Below are 17,743 nucleotides of genomic sequence, written 5' to 3'. Positions count from 1 at the left end.
GTATAAAACTAAGAACAAGAAGATTTCCACAATCCATATGAAACTATCAAATTTTATGCTTCTGGGTTCGATTGTGTGATTATTTTTGCATCAACGTTTCGGAGCACACTCTGTGATCCATCATCATGATAAGAGAGAGAGCATCATGAGAAAGTAAGATAAGTATGGATCACAGAGTGTGATCCAAAACGTTGATGCAAAACAAAATCATGCTACTTCTCTTACTTTCACGATGCTCTCTTTCTCTTATCATGATGATGGATCACAGAGTGTGATCCAAAACATCGATGCAAAAAAAATCACACAATCAAATCCAGAAGCATAAAATTTGATGTGTATAAAATTGTGATAGCAGGAGTTTCACCTTGTTTTTGATTCCTGAAGGCCAGGATCTGATTGTAATTCTAATTGCTGAATAGTTTTTCCAGTGATATCTTCAAGAGGCATCATTTCTTTAGCTTGAGCAGAAAGAATTTCAGCTCCAAGAGAAGCTAACCTTGACAAAATATCGATGACGCTTGACCCTATTTCGGCAGACACTACAAGGGGCCTTGATACCTGCATGAGAAGGCTTTCTTTGGTTTTACTCACAGGACTCATTGACCCAAGAAAACCTCCATCCCGCATTCTAACAACTGAACCAACTGCTCCTGCAAGAGAAGGTCTCTCAACATGTTCTCTGGGAGGAAAACTGATGGGACTGCCGAATCCGCTGCAAGGGTTTACAGGAGAGGTCTGAAAATCTTCTTCGTCCATACCCCACTTTTCCAACAGTTCATCTACCTCCTCTTTCTCTATCATAGTGGCTCGCAATTTGCTACACAAAGCCTGTTTTGCTTTTTGAAATTCTGATTCTGCGGCCTGCACCAATGAATCCAAATGTAATTCCTCATCGGAGTTCTGGCTTCCTTTTAAAGTCTGTTCTGAATGTGAGACAGCTGGAATGCAAAATTCAGGTCCTTCCAACAAATATTCTCTCTCAAACTCCTTAAGAAGGCGTGCTCTGGGAGAGTCTGGCTCACTTTCAGAGCTTAAATGAAAGGAATTATAGTCTTGACCTAGCATGTTAACGAGTTGCCCATCAACCAGTTTTTGGTCTTGACATGTACAATCCTTGCTTTCATCAATTTTCTTCTTATCTTGTCGATACTGATCAGGCAGTAGACATACTTCAGCTTCAGAGTTCTTTTCCAACCAGGAATTTGTAGTATCCAAATGCTGAGCCTGTTGGGTATTTCTAGGATCTTTGGTCTTTTCCTTTTCTCTAGGTCTTAAACTATTCTCTGAAAGCTTTCTATTTTGTTCCATTAATTGCGAGATATTCCCAATTCCCATCTCCAAAATCGCTGAACGTGAGACAATTGGAATGTGGAATTCAGATCCAAGATTGGCTCCTTCCAACAAATATTCTCTCTCAATCTGCTTGAGAAGGCATTCTCTTGGAGAGTCTGCATCACTTTTGGAGCTTAAATGAAAGGAACTATAGTCTTGACCTAGCCTGGTAAAGAGTTGCCCATCAACCAGCTTTTTATCATGAAATGTAGAGGCCTTTCTTTCATCAATTTTCTTCTTATCTTGTTGATACTGATCAGGCAGTAGACTTGCTTTAGTTTCAGCATTCTCTTCAAACCAGGAATTCACAGTATCCAAATGCTGAGCCTGTTGAGCAATCTTGTGATCTTCAGTCTTTTCCTTTACTGACGTTCTCAAACTATTCTCTGAAAGCTCTCTATTTGGTTCCATTAATTGTGAGATATTCCCAATTCCAATCTCCACCCCCTTCTCAATGACCTTGTAGTCATTATCATCCTCTAGCCTAGCTCTATCATCTTGGCAAGCATTTTGAGTAGAATTGAAGTTAGATTCCCTCATATTCATGAGAGGGTTAGACAAATTGATATCTAATTCAAGGGCAAACAACTCTGCTAAGCTGATACTTCTTTTCACATCTGTTGGATGTTGCATACAGCGGTGTATTTCATTAGAGACATCATTCACGATAGAAGCTCGACCATCTAGGTTCAAATGATCTTGGTCATCAAGATGGGCTTCATGCCCAGAGATGGAAGGACTAGAATCAGAATAAATTTCTGAACTTTCAGGATGAGACTTCGAAAATCTGCGTAAAGATTGAAATCTTACTCTGTCAGACATGTTTGCACTAGTGCCCCTATTTTGCATTTGCTGAAGTTCATTCTTTGGGATTTTACATGAGAAAGTTACAGATAAAGTTCCTTCTTGAGCCATACCTGCAAGCTTGAAACTCATTGTCCAGCAATTCGCTGTTCCATCCTCTAAATGTTTTGGAAGCAATCTGCTGAGATTAATCTGATGTTCACCAAAATCTATCCCTTTGGCATCCACGGCAGTAACAAGAAGTGTACAAACCTTTGATTTGTACCTTGTGTTTTGATCTGACATCCTGCTTCCATTAATGGTGCAAATCTGATGAAGAGTCTCTTCAAATTCAGCAGTGCCTTCACAAATACGAGCAGCGATCGTTTGTTCTTCTCTATATTTTCGTCTCCAATGGACAGAAATGAGCAAGCCGTTCAAGCTCCATGGAAGACCCTCAACTCGATGAACATGCAAGGTGAAGATACATCTGAACTGCTGCTTCCTAACATGTGCAAGAGCTCGCAAGGGTTTCCAATTCCATAAGTGTTTTTTCCTCTTAAGCGGAACTTCAATTTGCCTGCTAAATTTCGAATTGTCCTCCAGCCATTTGGGGAAATTATCATTGTCTGAACATTTCCTATGTTCCATACAACTCCTAGATTGCTGGAGCTGAGATGCACCATGGAAACCTTTTCTTTGAGGATTGGATTTCAGATCGAAATCGAACGATTTACCCGCATTTTGAAACCCTTCCCATGACAATCTTGGCCGATTGTCACATGTTTCATCTTGTTCCAGGGTGCTGCAGACCACTGATGATGTAGAATGGCGAAAATCAACCTTGGAGGGTGGAAATTGGGAAGAAGGATCGTTGAAAGTAACATTTCTACAAGGCAATTTGCTTAACCAGACTCTGTTTGAATGCAGACAACCATTTGAAGTCGTTTTCTTCATTCTCTCATCTTTCATTGACATATGCTGAAATTTCCTGTCACCTATTTCGAAATGAATAAGCCAGAGGGTTTGCCATGCATAACATACTGCTAGAATTTGTTAATAATATAGCAATTCTGAGCACTTGTGATCTGTACATTACCCTACTCTAGCTAATTTGCAAAGATGTATAAATTTAGAGATGAGAGAGAGGAATGTGGCTTAAATTGCTGGAATAGAATCCTTTTTAAAGAATTCTCTCATTTTGATTGCTATCCTCACCAGAAGCAACAAGGTGCCAAATTTAAGAGGTAAATTGTCACCATCCCGTCTGTAGTTCACCATATTCTAAGAAACCTTATCGGAATTAAGAAATCTCTAGTTTCTGTCCCGGGAAGTTCCCTTTTTTTAAATGTAATCAATAAAGATACAGAATGAAGGCTAAATAACAGTATGAACTCAAGTATGCGAACTCGCAAGGTTCACAAACATTATAGAGAATTCTGTATTTCTCAGCATGATTGGTTCACCATACACCCAATTCTCCACCTCAAAAAGGCTTTTTCCCGTATCCTCAATATTTTCTGGCTTTCTTCTTCCTGTAAGAAAACTCAGCCTGGTTCAGATCATAAGAAAAACAACCATTGAAATTCCTTCAATGCATTCCGAAACAACCACCAATAGGCAATTCTAGACTCTGTTCTGAACATTGAGTTTTTCTGAAAGCTCTGCCATTTAAATGAATTTCATGCGGACTTTGTTCGAGTTAACGTATTTTAACTCTTTAAAGTTTGCGGATTTCCTCCTCGTGACTACGAATTTGCAAAATTATCAGAATCCCATAAGAAGGTATAAACGGTAAAAGCAAACTTTTTTCCATACACGGCTAAAAGGCCTAAAAAATTTCCGACCTTTGGAAGCATTATTATTCTCTCCCAAATGATTCAGAAAACACAAAATATTACTAACAGATGCAAATCTTACCTATGAAAATTTGCTCAACATTTTCAAAGCTCATTTAAACTTGAAGCCATTCCCATTCTTTCCTAAAATTAAAAACCTCTGCAAAAAGAGTTTCAAACAAAATATTATTATCCTGCTTTTTTAAACCATTTTTCAAACCGAACACCATAAAACCACGAAACAAAAATGCGCACAAGCTACAAAACATGGTAACTTTGATTACAGCTTCCCATAAATATCTAGTTTGAACTGATTTTCTTTGCTTATAAAAATAAAACCAATATAAAATTCTGAAACCACTCTCACCTAATCTATAAACCCTCTGCAATATTTAAAAATAAAATTGAAAAATACTGTTAGATTAGAAAAATATTTTTCAACCTGAAACATCCACCATAAACTCCCAAACTAAAAATACCAAATACATTTTATACTGTATTAAAAAGTCTAAAATAACCTGTGGGTTATCTTCTTTTTCTAGAACAGTCTTGACCTCTTTTAAAAACTGCTCCCCAATTCAGTCACCATGATATCACGAAGCCAAAAACTGGATCATCTTACAAAAGATTGAAATACTAAAGACAGTTCTGCTAACAGTTTTTCAAGAAATTTGTAGCCCCTTTTAAACGTAAAATCTTCAACTTACTCTTAATCACTATTCAATTCAGGAATCTATTTTCAATGCAGAGCTTCATTTTTTCATTAATGATGCGAATTTGACATCTCTTGATTCAATTTTGTTGGAGTTGTTTTCGGATCGGAGTTAGCGAAATGTTTGGGGTGGACAATAAATTTAAACCGTGGAAGCATTCACATAATTTTTTTAAAGAGAAAACTGAAGGATTAAGCCCAAGTCTCCCGGAGTCCATCAAAGCTAATTTACGAAGCATACAAATGAGCATAACTAAACATACATTTCGTAAAGATCCAAACAAGAAACTTGTTATGGTGTGGACTCTCGACGACCAAAATGAGACTTTTTCTTTAATGAATATTATTATTTATTTCTAAAACTGGTTAATCGGTCTTTGACATCGAATTTTCTTCATATATCAATAAGATTCAAAATGATGCCTCATCCATGGTTTCTATCTTTCTTATTATCATCTCCGTTTATCTTTACTAACATGAGCATTAGAAATAACACAAGCTATACGAAGGAACTTATTCAACCCCACCATCAAAAGGTAGTGAAAAAGTTGAATGACACTTAGGAGGTTGTCACCATCCTTGTTCAATTGCATCCCTTTTCGCATGAGAGAGAGCTCTAAGAACGAACATCTTCATTGTCACAAATTGATTGGTTGCACACTTGATGATACCCACAAAGCGGGGTCAGAGGGAAGTTGGCAACTATACATGACACATTAAACCCATGGTTGAACAACACTTCCAGATAGAAAACTTCAAGTGCAACTTTGTTAACTTACAATTGATTCTACATAAACATATTCTAACAAATTATGACTTTAAAATTAAATAATATAGTCAACAAAAAATCCATTAAAAATAACAAAATGATATCCTCCCAAATGCTTAAAATAATATATCATGACACTATACTAAATGTGAGGGTATCTAACTAAAATAATTATAGGTCAATCTCCTAATAAGACCATGTACCAAAAAAAGAGTCTTTGACTTGAATGAAATTATAAAGCATGCATAAATATCTGGGCAATTTGGTCCATAAATTACAATTAAATTTTGTTAGGTTTAACAAATTTTTAGCACATATACATGTAAATTGGCCAAACATCTTCCATTTGGTTTACGACTTCAATGCTTTTCTAACTATAGTTATGGTGACAATTTTGTGCTACTCATGTATAATTTGACCAGAATGTTGATGTAGGAGCATCTTGGGTGTAAGAGTAATCTTGCATCACCCAAAAATATTTTCCTTTTCAATCTTTTCTATTTTAATGAGGACTACTAGACAAGGGGGTTACTATTTCTAGGAAGTTTGTCATACAAGCTTGGAATGTTCTCATTTTCTACATGAAGGTTCATTGTAGAAATATAAGATTACCATAAAAGTCTCATTGCTCTAGCTTAAGTATTAAAGAAGTTATTGCAGATTTTCAATGGCAAAATTTGCAGAAAAATTTTCAAACTCAACATTAGAGGTCTTAGAGTGCCTGGATGAAGTCCAAAAACTCGAGGAATTCAAACTTGTAGATTAGGAGCTAGTATTTCTGAAAAGTGGTTATAATAGCCAATAGGAGCAACGGTTTGAGAATTATGGCCTTTCGAAGTTGGGCTACCCGAAAATTTCTAAAATAATTTGTCAAAGATGGCCCTAGGTGTTAAGTTTGAGCATCTAGAACCTTCCCAAGTGGCATAAAATTGTCTATTTAAGAAAGGCCTGAACATTGTCTACAATAGCTTTGGGTGGTAGTTCACAACTTAGTCTTGCATTTTACTGTAAGGAAGGCACCCATGTTGGTTAGCATATTGTACTTATGAATTCTATAATTCCACATTTGTGGCAATAATAAGAAGCTCATATTTTGTTCTCATATTTGATGTTGTTTCTTTGTTCCTGTATGTGTTATGGTATTAAGGGGAGCACCCTTCATCAAATGTATTAAAGTCCTAACTCTAAGGTTATATCTAGACCTAGACATAAACCTTGAGAGCTCATTCCTATATTCTTAGTTATGTATCCACTTTGGGGAATTAGAAGCTTCATATATGTGACATTGGTTAGCTATTTAATATGTGTGTTGCATGTAGTAAACATGTTCCATATTGAGAAAGTGCATATTTAAGGCACGTGTTTTTACCCAATTATTACTTGGTCATTTCATGCGAGCTTGATTGTATACAAGTAAACACATGAATAGTGGTGAACAAGATGGGTTGGTTGGCTAGTTAGTGGTTTGAGATTCACTATCATTTGTGTTGAGCTTTCTTCTTGAGTGTATATGCAAAGCATGGCATGAGATGTATAGGGACATGTTTGGCAACATGAAGAATGTATTTGAGTATCTTGGTATTTCACAAGTGTTGTGATGTGGAGCCTAATCAAACTCAAAGGTTTATTTGACATGGTTTACCCTTAGATTATTTTTACGGGGGTTTGGGGGCAATTGCCACAAGATGGGGTCAAGGTGTTGCGCCCCTCGCAGGGTCTTGGGGCAATACCCCACATGCACTTTGCGTCACAGTATAGGATGCGATTGAGGGGGAACACCCTCGTGAGGTTTTTTGGGGGTAGTGAGCCTAAAGCCAAAACTGAATCAACTATTGTGAAAGGTATCAACTGTTATTTTTCTTTTGATGACTTATTATAGCCCTAAATTTGTAAGTGGAAAAAGCTCGTATAAATGGATTAGGGTTAGGGATTTCATAATGTATGATGATATTGTAGCTTCTTGTGGTGGTATTGAGTTGCAAGGGATTGCAGATTGTAATCATTAGACAATAATAATATTGGACTTCTTGTTGGCAAACATAGCCTAGGGATTGGGTGAACCATGTTAAATCTTTGTGACTTGTGTTCTCTTCTGTGCACTTTATTATTTTTTGATATTGGCTATATTTGCATGTAATGGTTATTTATGTCCGTGGTTGATCCTAACAAGTACTCGTGGATACTTTCTAAGTGTATTATAATATTTTTATTCTTGAATATATACAACTATGTGTGAATACTTTTAGAGGTTGGGTTTTCCCTCTTACGCATTTTTCAAAAAAAAATCTTATGTGATCTTGTAATTTATTTATGTGGTATTTTATATTATGATTATTTTGTAAGATTGTACACGTGCTTTTCTATCATGGTGTCATGTTGAAAATGATTTTTTCAACCTACTAATTTTTCTGAACAAGTGATCCCATGATTTTAGTTATGAGAATCCAACTCCCCTTACTCTTTTTCTAAACCTTGTATGAGAATATATAAACTCTCTCATAAAATCTTCAAACACTCTTTCCTACATATATTGTCTTTTCATACTTGTCACTTTTTAGATATACAACATACTAAGCATCACCACTAAGCATCAGAACAATATCTAAGAATCCAATACCAAACTTCTAATACTCTTTCCTATATATTTCAACTTCCCATACACTAGACACACTCTATGCACACATTGTATTTTTAAACATGAAAACATTGAATATTTGTCTTCTAAACACATATGACACTTTTTTTCATCATGAAACACTAGACTCATATTAATATTCATTAGGTATAACAATAAATGCATGTATAAATCTTCATCAAGTCAACATAAATTCACACAACAAGTTGACATGAATAAAAACATTGAACACATATTGTAACAATTAAATTAGCTTCAATGTACTCATTAGTGTAGTACCCAAGGGAGTTCCACTTGTAAGATGGAATTATATTAAAATAACCTTTACATAAAATACTAATGCAAGTTATACACATTATACTCTCAAAAGACTTGTAATCTTTATTAAATTAAATAATATATCTTCAAAATTCAATCATATTATCATCAAATTTTAATGTTTATATTATATCTTTGAATATCTATAATTTTTAATAATAATTTGAATCAAAGCAATTGGAATAATCATTATCACCCTAGGAAGAAAACAAGTGATCTTGGCCCTTATAATAATGACACATTAGGAGGAATGTATTCTTATTCATAATCCAAATGCATGCTTTCTAAGAATCAACTATGATGAGGGAAATCATCAATGCACTTTATGTTAGGATACTAAAGACATTGAGAAGCAAGGTGTAAACCCTTGTTTAAGAAACTTCCTACATGAATTAAACTAATAAATACTCAAAATTTTAAAAATAGAGATTGAAACTAGATTCATCTAGATTATTTTTGGAACACAACAAAAAAATGTAAATGGCAAACAAGATAGATAAAACAAGAGTTCGGGTGGAAAACCCTTGAAGGGTTAAAACCCACTATGCAGATGATTCTTATTAGGCCTCATTGGTCAAATCTCACTAATTAATATATCTTGTTGATAAAATTATTTCTCTAACAAAGATTGTCTCATTGACCAAAAAAAAATCATTGAAAACTATTGTCTCACTAATAATGGGATCACCAATTTTTTTTGCATTTTTTAAAGAAAAATTTGAGGAATTTGATAAGTTCAAGATATTCAAGAATAGAGTTAAGAATGAATCAGGTATGAATATTAAATGTTTAAGATTAGATAGAGGAGGGGAGTTTACTTTAAATGAGTTTAACATCTTTTTTGAAGCTAATGGAATCAAAAGAGAGTTTTCAGCTCTGAGAACCCCTAGACAAAATGGCATTGTAGAGAGAAGAAACGAGTCAGTAATAGAAGCATCAAGAGCTATGTTAGCTAAGGATGATGTATCCAAGATGTTTTGGAGAGAAGATGTGAATATAGTGGCCTGTACACTATGAATAGAGTGCAAGTCAAAAAAGACACAAACAAGACCCCTTATGAACTATGGTTTGATTGCTCACCTACAGTTAAGTATTTTAGAATTTTTGGTAGAAAATGTTACATCAAAAGAGATAACGATGTTGGTAAATTTGATGCTAGAAGTGATGAAGGTATTTTTCTTGGTTATTCATTGAAAAGAAGGGCTTATAGATGTTATAATCTAAGAACTAAGACTATTGTTGAAAGTATAAATGTAAGAATTGATGAGAAATTTAGGATACAAGAAAGAGTAGTTGATTACAATTCTGATGATGAGAATGTTGTTACTAAACCAAGGAATGATGAAGTATTCTTTGAGACTAACAATGATTTGAAGAATGAAGGTGAGAAAAGGAAGGAACAAAGTTCATAACCTTCACCAGAGCTAAGAGTTAAGATAATAACTCCTACTTCTGGTAAGAATATGACAAAGAATCATCCACTAGAGTAGATCATCAGAAGCAAAGATAAAGGTGTGATGACAAGAAGTAAAATCAATGAAGAACTATGCCTGATACCTCAAGCTAAACCAAAGAATGCAGATGAGGCATGCAAAGATGACTATTGGAAGAATCACTGAAAGAAGAATTGGATCAAATATTGAAGAATGAGACATGGGAGTCGGTCCCCAAACCAATAGACAAGAATGTGATAGGAACAAAATGGGTATTCAAGAACAAGGTGAAGTTGTAAGGAACAAAGAAAGATGAGTATGTAAAGGTTACTCACAACAAGAAGGAATAGACTATGGAAAAATCTATGCTCTTGTGGCAAGAATAGAAGTATTAAGGTTATTCTTAGCCTTTGCAACACATAAGAAATTCAAAGTGTATCAGATGGATGTCAAGTAAGCATTTCTAAATGGAGAACTTGAAGAAGAGATATACATAGAACAACCTAAAGGTTTTCCTTTAATAGATGACAAGGACATGTTATGCAAATTGAAGAAAGCATTGTATGGCTTAAAGAAAGCACCTAGAACTTGGTATGCAAGGTTGGACAAGAATTTAACAAAGCTTGGATTTAGCAAAGGTATGACAAACATTAATCTATATTGGAAAGAAATAGATGATGGATTGATGATTTTGGTAATATTTGTTGATGATATCATATGTGGAGGAATTGATGATGAAAGTGACAAGTTTACAGAAGAAATGAAGAAGGGATTTGAAATGAGCATGATAGGAGAGATGAAATACTTCCTAGGATTACAAATTGTGCAGGATAAAGAAGGAATCTTTATTTCTCAGACTAAGTATTTGAAAGATCTATTAAAAAGGTTTGGTTTGGAAATATATAAACCAGTTGGAACACCTATGGTAATTGGACACAAGTTACCTACAAAGGATGTGACACCTACTATTGAGTAGAAGTACAAATCTATGATTGAAGGGTTGCAATATCTGACTCACACAAGGCCCGGTATAGAAAATGCAATTGGGATTATTGCAAGCTTTCAAGCTGATCCTAAAGAAGCACATTATGTAGCAGTCAAAAGGATATTTAGATACCTAAAAGGAACACTAGAGTTCAAATTGTGGTATGAAAGATCTAATGATTTCACTTTATATGATTATACTGATGTTGATTGGGCAAGCAATATGGATGACAAAAAGAGCACTAGTAGTGGAGCCTTCTTTCTTAGAGGAAGATTGGTTTCTTGGTTAAGCAAGAAGTAAGGCTATACCTCACAAAGTACATTAGAAGTAGAATATGTTGCAACAACAAAAAATTGTAATCAAGTTGTTTGGATGAAGCTAGTGTTGAAAGATATAAGGATAGAATTCAGTGAACTCGTTGTCATAAGTTGTGATAACACAATCACAGTAAATATGTCTAAGAATCTAGTGTTGCATTCTAAGACTAAGCACATTTATATCAAATATCACATGTTGAGAGAAAAAGTTACAAAAAAGGAAATTAGATTGTATGTAAGCACCAAAGAGTAGATTGCAGATATTTTCACCAAGCCTCTTCCCAAATAGACTTTTGAGTATTTGCGAGGTATGCTAGGGGTTATGCCCCTTCCTACATTAGAGTAGATGATGCAAGAGTGCATCAATCTAGTGTTACAAAGTATTATTTTTTATCTGGACTAAATGCTAATGCTTCCTGTATGGGGGAGTATCTGTGATGGACAGAGTTGACACAGTGCAAGGTAGGAGAATCGCCAAAGGAGATGTCCTAGCCCCCAACAAGTAACCACACAATGGAAGATAAAGAACAATGCAAGATCTAATACCAAATCACAACTCTTTGTTCATAAAATAACTATTATATGCAATGTGCCAGGTTGTAAGGCCTTCCTAGTTATGGTTGAATACAAAGCAAGTAGAATAACAATTCTACAAGACCCCTCAAGATCTAATCCAAACACTAGCTAGTACAGATTCAGACTCTGGTAGAAACCTCCAAGGAAGATCTCAACTTGTGCTCGCAAGCCCACCAAGAAATATCCTTGCTTTCCAAGCCATAGCTACTAGCTCTTCCAAAGTTTATCCAAGATCAAAGTGTAAACTACCTCACATTCAATGCTCTATCCACACACTCACAACTCCACCATAATCTTGCTATAAACTACCTCACATTCGGTGCTCTATCCACAAACTCAGGATAACTTTCCCTTTAGCTTCCTTCTTCTCTCCAAGCTTCTACTAAGAAGAGATCACACCTTGAAGCTTGATTAGAAATGCTCATATGCCTTGCTTAAATAGGCACTTACCACCCAAGATGTTACAAACACAACCAATGTGGGGTAAAAGGTAAATGCAACTACCTTTCAAAAAATATTTAATTCCCACCCAAATACAACAAAGCACCACCACGTTGCCCAACAACTATTAAATGCATGATTTAATAAAATATCCAGAAACTTCTAGAATTCACCTACGCACCTCAATAAATGGAATGCCAACCATTTTTATTTATTTTTCTATCTATGCCACCTATGCACCTCAAAAATAGAAATTCACTTTTTTCTCATTTTTTAAAATTAAATTTTTTTTTTTTGTTATTTTTCCTCTAATTTTCATCACTTTCTCTCTCCTCCAAAAAAAAATTTCCATGCAAGATGATCCTACATCAGACTCCCCAAGTAGGAAAAAAAAGTGTGTCCCACACTTTGATGCCAAAAGAAGGATCTATAGCCATCTTCATCTTCACCAAAGGTTTCCACCTCAATAGGGACAAGAAAAGTAGCACACAAATCTTCCACATCTACACCCATATGTCAAAAACTAGAATCCCAACCATCCAATCTGCATGCTCACTCCCAGGAACAAACTAAACATAATATTTCATCAACAAAACTTCATCCACGTTAGCAACTAGTGAATCCACACCAGTAGCACAGAAACTTCATATCAATAGCAATATGTAGATCTCCATCGACACATGCCAAAATCTCAACACCAACAATCTCATTGCTCACAAAAAGATGCTTTTCAACATATAACTCACCACCAATATCAACCCAATCATCCACAACCAAGTGCTTTGCAATCTCCATGTCAGACTTAAACAACTAGTCATCAAAACCAATATCCATCCCAACATCAACAAGGTTAGGAATATCTTCAACAAAAACCTCTAGTTGCTCTACAGGTTTAGTATTAGGCTCCACAAACTAATCAAAAAAACCAACCTCTTCCACATCAACCTTTCCATGCCATCTTCTTTCTCGAACAAGTCGCTTAACCAGCCAAAAAACTCTCTTTTGGATTGGTAGACTCCAGCTCCACAAACATCTATGGAATGCCTTCCTCATTAGCTCAACCAACAAAACTAGCTTAAAACTGAGCAGACATCTTAGAAAACTTCCTTTCCAACACATCAAAGATATTTGAAATCATCTTAGGGTCCAATCCTCTTGGAGCCATCTCCCAAGATCTTCATAAAACCTATTGGTTTCATATTGGTTATGATAATTGAGTGTCAACACACTTAACAAATTCTCTAAGTTGATGCTAAGTATAATATAGATACCGAGCTATAGTATGTGCCAAGTTAGATATCCAATAGGTGCCGAGCTATTCAAATGATGAGCAGACAGACAATGTCGAGCAAGTTTTAAGTGCCGAGTGTACTATATGTGCCAAGTCACTATATGTGCCAAGTGAAGTATAGGTGTCGAGAAAGACAAATTTTCTATATGTGGCAAGCACCAGTAATTAGTATGTATCGAGCATCAGCAAATAGTAAGTGCCAAGTGACACAGTGTAAACATATGAGTTTGTGCCTTCACAAACTTAAATGCAGATCATGTTGCATGCTAGCTAAGAGATAGATTTTGAAGTCTAAAAGATAAGATCAAATCTTTTAGAGTTCCTATGTATACTACATGTAACCAATAGAAAAAGTGTAATGCTAAAGAGGCAAAACGAATGAATCTCAACCATAGATTCATAACAAACCCTAAGTCACAAAACCCTTTTAAGAAGGACAAAGCCTCATGATTTAGTTGGTTGAGAGAGTTGAAAAGATCAAGCATAGAGTGAAAGAGAGAAAAGAGCAAAAGGGTGACTTAGTGAAATAGGATATTGATAGATCAGTTAGAGCAAAACAAAGTATCAATACTTCGAATAAAGATACATTAAATCAGCAAGGATCAGATTGGATTGGATTGAACATCGATATGAAATTAGGAATAGAAGGTTGTAAGTAATCAGACCAAATATTCTACTATACTTTCTAGCCATTATATTATGAGAATGAAAATCCTATGGACATAGGTTGGTTTAACAACCATATTGTAAATCCTTTAACAGGGTGACATTCCAAGTGAATGTTTGTAAAATCCTTTAGATAGGTGCACTTCTATAGAGTGTTGAGCCTTTAACAGGGCAGGCCTCTCATAGGGAAAACCATTGATGATGGTCAAAACATTGTAACACTAATTGGTTACATATTGCTGTAGTGATAAGTTGTGAGTGTCATCCCCACCCCAATTTTACCTTCTCATTTTGGAGGGTTTCTGGGTGATCAAATCCTGTGTTATGTTTTTTCATGCATGTCTTTACTTTCATGTTTATTAGATATGTATACATGCATGTGATTGATTTCAGCTAAAAGTTTTAGAGGTTAAAATGTGTTACTTCTTATTCACCCCCCTCAGTCTCAAAAGTAATCTTCCCACTTGTGAATTCCATCAATTGGTATTAGAGCCCAAGTTCTCACAAGCAGAAGCCTTATAGCTTGGAAAAAATGATCTAGACATGGAAGTTTACAAGCTTGGGAAGATCATAGAGAACTAGGAGATTGAAACACATCTCATTTTGCACTCTCTGGAGGAAGCTAGGGAAGAGTTGAGGGAATCCCTAAAGAGAAAAAGAGGGATTGCCATAGCTGAGAATGATACATAGTACAAGGAGATTGACACCTTAAAAGTGTTTGCCAATGGATATTCCAAGGAGTTTGATGCAACAATAGTAGACCTTATGGAGAAGAATAGAATTCAAGCATAAGAGATCCTATCTCTCAAGATTGAGCAAGAATCACAAGCCATGATGCTTTGTGAAGTAAATGAATAGAAAAAGAGAGCCATTGAAGATAAGGCTATGATAGAATATGAAAAGAGAAACCTTGCCAACAAATTGGAAGAAAAGTCAATTGAGCTTGCAAGAGTTTCCAAAATTGAGCTAGACACCCTAGCCAGATGATGAATGCACATCATGAGATGAATATCAAGGATATTGAAATCTCCACACTAAAGATGCAAAATGAACAACTACAAAATGACTTGAGAAGATAAAATGAGATTGCAGAGAGCTTCAACAAGCCTATTGAAGCTATCAAGTACTTTGAAAAACTACTGAAATCACCAAGATCCAACAATGACACTTCAAGACTAGGTCACACTAGCACTGAAGAAGGAGACTCATCTAAGTCTACAGAAGAAAGAAGTGACAAAGGTAAGAACACTAAACTCACTTGTCATTTCTATGGTAAAAAGGGACATACCTCTAATGTATGTAGGAGCAAGAATGTCAATCAGCATGACAAATCTAAGAACATGGGTCACTGTCACAAGTGCAATAAGCAAGGACACCGAGCACATGACTGCAAGACTCGAACCATAAGGACACCAAGATTTGAAAGTCACTACAAAAATTGCAAGAAGTATGGAGATAGAGCCTTTGAATGCAGATCAAAGCCTATGTTGACACCAAACCAACCAACAAAGAAAAATAGTCATAGACATCACTACAATTAGGACTACAACACTAGACAGAGTTGTCACTACTGTCAAGAATATGGACACATTCCTGAGAACTACATAAGAACATATTTTAGTGGCAATTACAATAGGTGGTTGAGTCAAACCACTTGCTTCAGTTGTCTAAAGATAGGACACATCAGCAAGTACTGCCCAACTAAGTCAAAGGCACCCAATTCTGAGTTCAACAAAGGGAAAGCAAAAGTTGATGTTGAACACATTAGAGGAGAGATGAATAGGACATGGAAGATAAGAGATGGAGGCAACACATCCAATAGAGGGATCACTTCACCTAAAAGGTCAAGTGGTCACACTTCATCCAACTAAGAAAGAGAAGGTGTGTGGGACTGATATTCAATACTTTATCATGCATCAGTTCCCAAAAATAATTCAGCATTGAAAAGGATAGATCAACATGAATAGAGATGCAAAGTTGAAAATTTTGACAGTGTTGCCAAGTAAGAAGTGTTGTCTTCAGGTGCTAAGTAAAATCTTTGTATCTGCCGAGTTGATTACCAAAGATAGTAGGAGCCGAGTTAGTAGTGGAAGTCAAGCGAAGGAAAATTCCTATTGAGGCTGAGTGAGAGAAACTCCAGTGTATGTTGAGTGATTGGAAATCAATAGAAGTCGAGTAATGTCAAATTTCTTAAGGAGATGAGTGGATAGTTGTAAATGCACTAAGCATTAAATGCTATGAAATAATAGTATATGGTCACATTTTGAATCATTTTTCATTACCGTGATCAAAGAGAAAGAATGAGAAGAGCACATAAAGGATTTTGGAGAACAGTTTGATAGATTTGAGTAGATTTCAACATAGTTTCAACTATTCAAAGTATTTTACTTGTGTCGAGCTATGCAGTTTCAAAATTTGTTTGTGTTGAAACCTAGATTGCACAAATGGCCTCAAGTTCTAGGAAACCTCATGAAAAAGAGCCATTTGAAGTCTAGTTAGTGAGTAATAAAGTCAACAACTTGATTTTAGACCAATCCTAGAAGTTGTGTACAAAAATGACCCTATTGGAGCCCTATCTGTAATTCCTCCTGAGGTGGTAATGGTTCAAGATTTTAGGAGATGTTAAAACTACAAAATAGGTGCTATTAGAGACATGGAAGTTAGGGAAGCTTACAACAAGTTGTATGAAAATGAGATTTTGAAGGAAGAGTACCAAATCATTGAGAAGAAGGGCTTAACCCATGCCTTAGATTTCCCCACTATGTTTAAGATATAATAGATTAGAATTGTGTTGAGTAGGATACATGATGGAAGTTTGTGGTTAGAAGATGAGCCAGTGAAAATATCAAAGAGAATTATTCATAGGGTAACATGGTATCCAACCCTAGAATGGCCCAAAACACTAAGGAGTGATTCAAAAGAAGCAATTGAAAATAATACTAGAGCTAAGTGGAACAAGAGAGGCATGACCATTGACACCATCAAAGATCCACTTGTTGATTTTATTGTCAGAGTCATTTCTCACAAATTTTACCAATCTAGCAAACTCAACAGTGTACCTTGTATTGCAATGGATGTTGGGTATGAGATTGTGAAAAAGGATCATACTTATGACCTAGTAGAATTACAACTACAGCAAATCATAAAAAATCTAGGAGCTATAAGGAGATCCAAAAGTGCACAATGCAAATTTCGATCAATATCGATTTGTTTATTCTTTTATGTACAAAATGAGTTCCCTTCTTTTGGAAAAGTGAGTTGGAAAACCAATAGGTCAGTGGTAATCTAGGTAAATGAGTATGTTAAACAAATGGGAACCAATTTTGAGACCATCACGACCAGTTATTTTGAGGACTTTAAAAATTCAATGAAACATAGACTTAGGATTCTAGTCTCACTTGTGGAGCAACATATAAATGATATTTGTTTTCTTGTTGATATTGATTACAGTTACATTCAAGAAACCATTCCAAGGGTAAGATGGCTAAGACCTCTTAGATATGAAATAAATATTGATGAGGCATCTGCAACAATTACAACATTGCTAGTAGAGGAGATTGATAAGACTACAAAGCCTTTTGGAACCTTTGATGTTGTTAAGTCCAAAGTGGAAATGGAGTTAAAAACTACCTCCACAATACATAAAA

The 17,743-nt window shown here is 35.5% G+C and overlaps 1 protein-coding gene across 1 annotated transcript in view; it reads right to left on the bottom strand.

Moving 5' to 3' along the window:
- Positions 1 to 17,743, bottom strand: part of LOC149528424 (protein PLASTID MOVEMENT IMPAIRED 1-RELATED 1-like) — a 38,770-nt gene that overhangs the window by 1,494 nt on the left and 19,533 nt on the right. Inside the window, exons 3-4 of the mRNA XM_089810071.1 lie at positions 4,036 to 4,113; positions 365 to 3,113 (exon numbers count right to left, since the gene is read on the bottom strand). Of these exons, the coding sequence (XP_089666197.1) occupies positions 365 to 3,113; positions 4,036 to 4,069 (2,783 nt within the window). The 5' untranslated portion in view covers positions 4,070 to 4,113. The remainder of the gene's footprint in view (positions 1 to 364; positions 3,114 to 4,035; positions 4,114 to 17,743) is intronic.

This window comes from Cupressus sempervirens, chromosome 11 (genome assembly GCF_028749045.1).
Source record: "Cupressus sempervirens isolate cs-2001-9-10 chromosome 11, ASM2874904v1, whole genome shotgun sequence".
NCBI classification, from domain to species: Eukaryota; Viridiplantae; Streptophyta; class Pinopsida; order Cupressales; family Cupressaceae; genus Cupressus; species Cupressus sempervirens.
This window is presented reverse-complemented; position numbering and strand designations above follow the sequence as displayed.